This window comes from Eimeria mitis, genomic scaffold, assembly GCF_000499745.2.
Source record: "Eimeria mitis Houghton genomic scaffold, Emh_scaff5370, whole genome shotgun sequence".
Classification (NCBI taxonomy): Eukaryota; Apicomplexa; class Conoidasida; order Eucoccidiorida; family Eimeriidae; genus Eimeria; species Eimeria mitis.
Window position 1 is genome coordinate 1 of NW_013573645.1, and position 416 is coordinate 416.

General features: G+C 53.6%; 1 protein-coding gene across 1 annotated transcript in view; it reads left to right on the plus strand.

Moving 5' to 3' along the window:
• Nucleotides 1–388: 388 nt before the first annotated feature.
• Nucleotides 389–416, plus strand: part of EMH_0081610 (uncharacterized protein) — a gene marked incomplete at both ends in the record, with an annotated part of 2302 nt that continues 2274 nt past the window's right edge. The window contains one exon of the mRNA XM_013500409.1: nt 389–414. Coding sequence (XP_013355863.1) covers nt 389–414 — 26 coding nt within the window. The remainder of the gene's footprint in view (nt 415–416) is intronic.

Sequence of the window (416 nt, forward strand, 5' to 3'; positions counted from 1 at the left end):
CAGCAGCAACCGCAGCATCTCTCCCGGCTCTGTATGGAGGGCCCCCAGGCCCCTTAGTGTTTTTTTTTTTTCTTTTTTGGGGTGTATATACACCTCAGCTGACAAATAAACCCTTTTCTTTTTTCTTCTATCTCTATACAACTCACTCTAAACCCTAAACCCTAAACCCTAAACCCTGCACCATACACAACACGGCTGCAGCAGCAAACCCCAAACCCTCCTTCTTGCCTCTCCATCAGCAGCAGCTGTACATACACCCCAAACGCCCCTCTATTACACGCTGCAGACAAGGCTGGCTGCCTGCAGCAGCAGCAGCAGCAGCAGCAGGGCAGCAGCGGCAGCAGCAGCAGCAGCAGCAGCAGGAGCAGCAGCAGCAGCAGCAGCAGCAATGCATCCACATGAACAGAACCCGCAGC